The 2,046-nt window shown below is 39.3% G+C and overlaps 1 protein-coding gene across 1 annotated transcript in view; it reads right to left on the bottom strand.

Moving 5' to 3' along the window:
- LOC110018375 (uncharacterized protein sll1770) overlaps positions 1-1,976 on the bottom strand; it is a 138,485-nt gene extending 136,509 nt beyond the window's left edge. The window contains exon 1 of the mRNA XM_020715669.1: positions 1,327-1,976. Within this exon, the coding sequence (XP_020571328.1) occupies positions 1,327-1,794 (468 nt within the window). The 5' untranslated portion in view covers positions 1,795-1,976. The remainder of the gene's footprint in view (positions 1-1,326) is intronic.
- Between the last annotated feature and the right edge of the window lie 70 nt (positions 1,977-2,046).

The following is a 2,046-nucleotide window of genomic DNA, read 5'->3' as shown; positions in this document are numbered from 1 at the left end:
AAAAAAAAAACAATCAATAGATTGCGCGAACATTCAGACGCTGCTACAACCAAGATAAAATGCATATGAAATTACAATAAACAAAAACAGGTCCAAGGGGTCTATTTCCAAATTTTATTTTATTTTAGCATGAGAAAGTAAAACTTTCATACTTTTTATTATAGAACAGAATAGTTTACTTGTCCTGCAATTTTTCTGGTCATGATTCACTTGCATGTTTTCAAACAAGTTTTCATTTGATGTTCATTATGTGTATGTTTCAGCTCCTCCCAATCAAAATAAAAAAGAGAATGGTCGAAGAGTCTTGCTTTTTTCTTCTAAGCATCTCTAATTATCATGCATAGTAATAAACACATTTATAGAACAAACTTTATTAAAGGTTTATAACTCTCTCCAATAAAAAAGAGCCTAGCCTCATTTGGTTAAGTTTTGTTACTTGATTTGCATTTTAAAATTTTGGCATATCACCATTTTGATAGAGGAAGAAATATGTGTGGAAAATTGTTATCTTGTGGATGTAAAACCTCCCATTTTAGAAGCTTGTCAATCTGTATAAGAATAATGGCAGCTTGATGGGATCCAGGGTCCTAATTAAGCAATTCCAACTTGCTCAAGCTCCCAAAAGAAAGAAAATAATAGGATGTATATATAAAAGAGGAAATCAATTTTTTATCTCCTCTCATCCCTCTCCCCAGATGAGGTATTCCAAGAACACAAACTCGTTAATTAACCATCCTTATTAAAACTAATTCATAATGATTTATATGCTAATCATATACTCTTCACATTACAAATAAGATTTTAACCATATGCAATTTATGTTGTGAATTCACAACACAGCTTCGCTTCATAAATCATAATAAAAGCCTAAGATTACAAAAAAAAATAACCTAGTACATAACCAAACTCATGTTTGGCAAAAGTTGGATATATGTACAAAATTTCCTGCTGCAAACATTACAGTGAACAATGCATATAAACAAGGCAATTTCAGATTCAAGAGGTCATCATTCATTAGCAAATGTTGTTTTATCATGCTAACAGCAAATATCTGGCAATTTGTTTGTTCATATCTTTACAAAAATAATTATATAAGCAGCATTTCAGTCCCTGTACGCAAAGATCAAAATGGGCGATGCCCAGATGTTAGGTTAACTGAATACAGATCAAAAGCATTGACACCATAATAGCACTAAACTACTGATGTCTATATATCAATAAACCAAACAAACCCTAAATTGCTTTGCAAAAAACTAATCCAAGATAAACAGGATCCGGACAGCAAAAGGAAATGAAATCAAGCAACCATTAATTAACTCTTCCCACCTGGTTCTCCTGAGGCTTCTTAAACCATGCGTCTTCTTTTCCAATTTCCTCCACCCTCTTCTTTCTCCTCTTCTCCGCCGTCACACTATCCACTTCCCCAACAGCCGTTTCAGTCCCACCAACATATTTCACCAAACTCCCATTTCCCGCGCCATTCCCGTTCAAATAAGCATCTAGGTTTCCATTCGCACTCCTCTCCGCAACTTCAAGCCCCGGCACGCTTCCATTTCCATTCCAGCTGTAGTCATGCACCAACTCCAGCTCCTTTTCTTCTTCCCTCGGCGCCTCGGTGACCGCTAACCTCTGCTCTCGAACTGATCGGAGAGAAACCCGAGATGAACTCCTCCGCCGAAAAGAATGCTGGATATTGAATCTAATCGGAGGAATGCGCGCACAGCGCATGCAGATGAAGAAGTCTTGAGCGGAAGGGGTATTGCCGGCGAGAGTTCCCGCAGCCAACGCCGACATCACCGTTAGTCACCCGGAAACTGCCCTAGTTTTGCTCCAAGGCGACGTCCAGCCGTAAAACTCGCGGCTTGGAGCCTTCCAGAATGCGAGGAGGAGTCGAGAAACTGAGCAAGAGAGTTTTGGCGAAGGAAGACGGTGGGGCTCGTGGGAAAGCTAATGGGGGACATCAGGTTTCGGAGAGGTGGCTGCCATGTAGCCACGTGGCATTTGAAAGGATGGAGATGACGTTGTGATTGGCTGCGAATAAGCGCG

This window comes from Phalaenopsis equestris, unplaced genomic scaffold, assembly GCF_001263595.1.
Source record: "Phalaenopsis equestris unplaced genomic scaffold, ASM126359v1 Scaffold000018, whole genome shotgun sequence".
NCBI lineage: Eukaryota > Viridiplantae > Streptophyta > Magnoliopsida > Asparagales > Orchidaceae > Phalaenopsis > Phalaenopsis equestris.
This window is presented reverse-complemented; position numbering and strand designations above follow the sequence as displayed.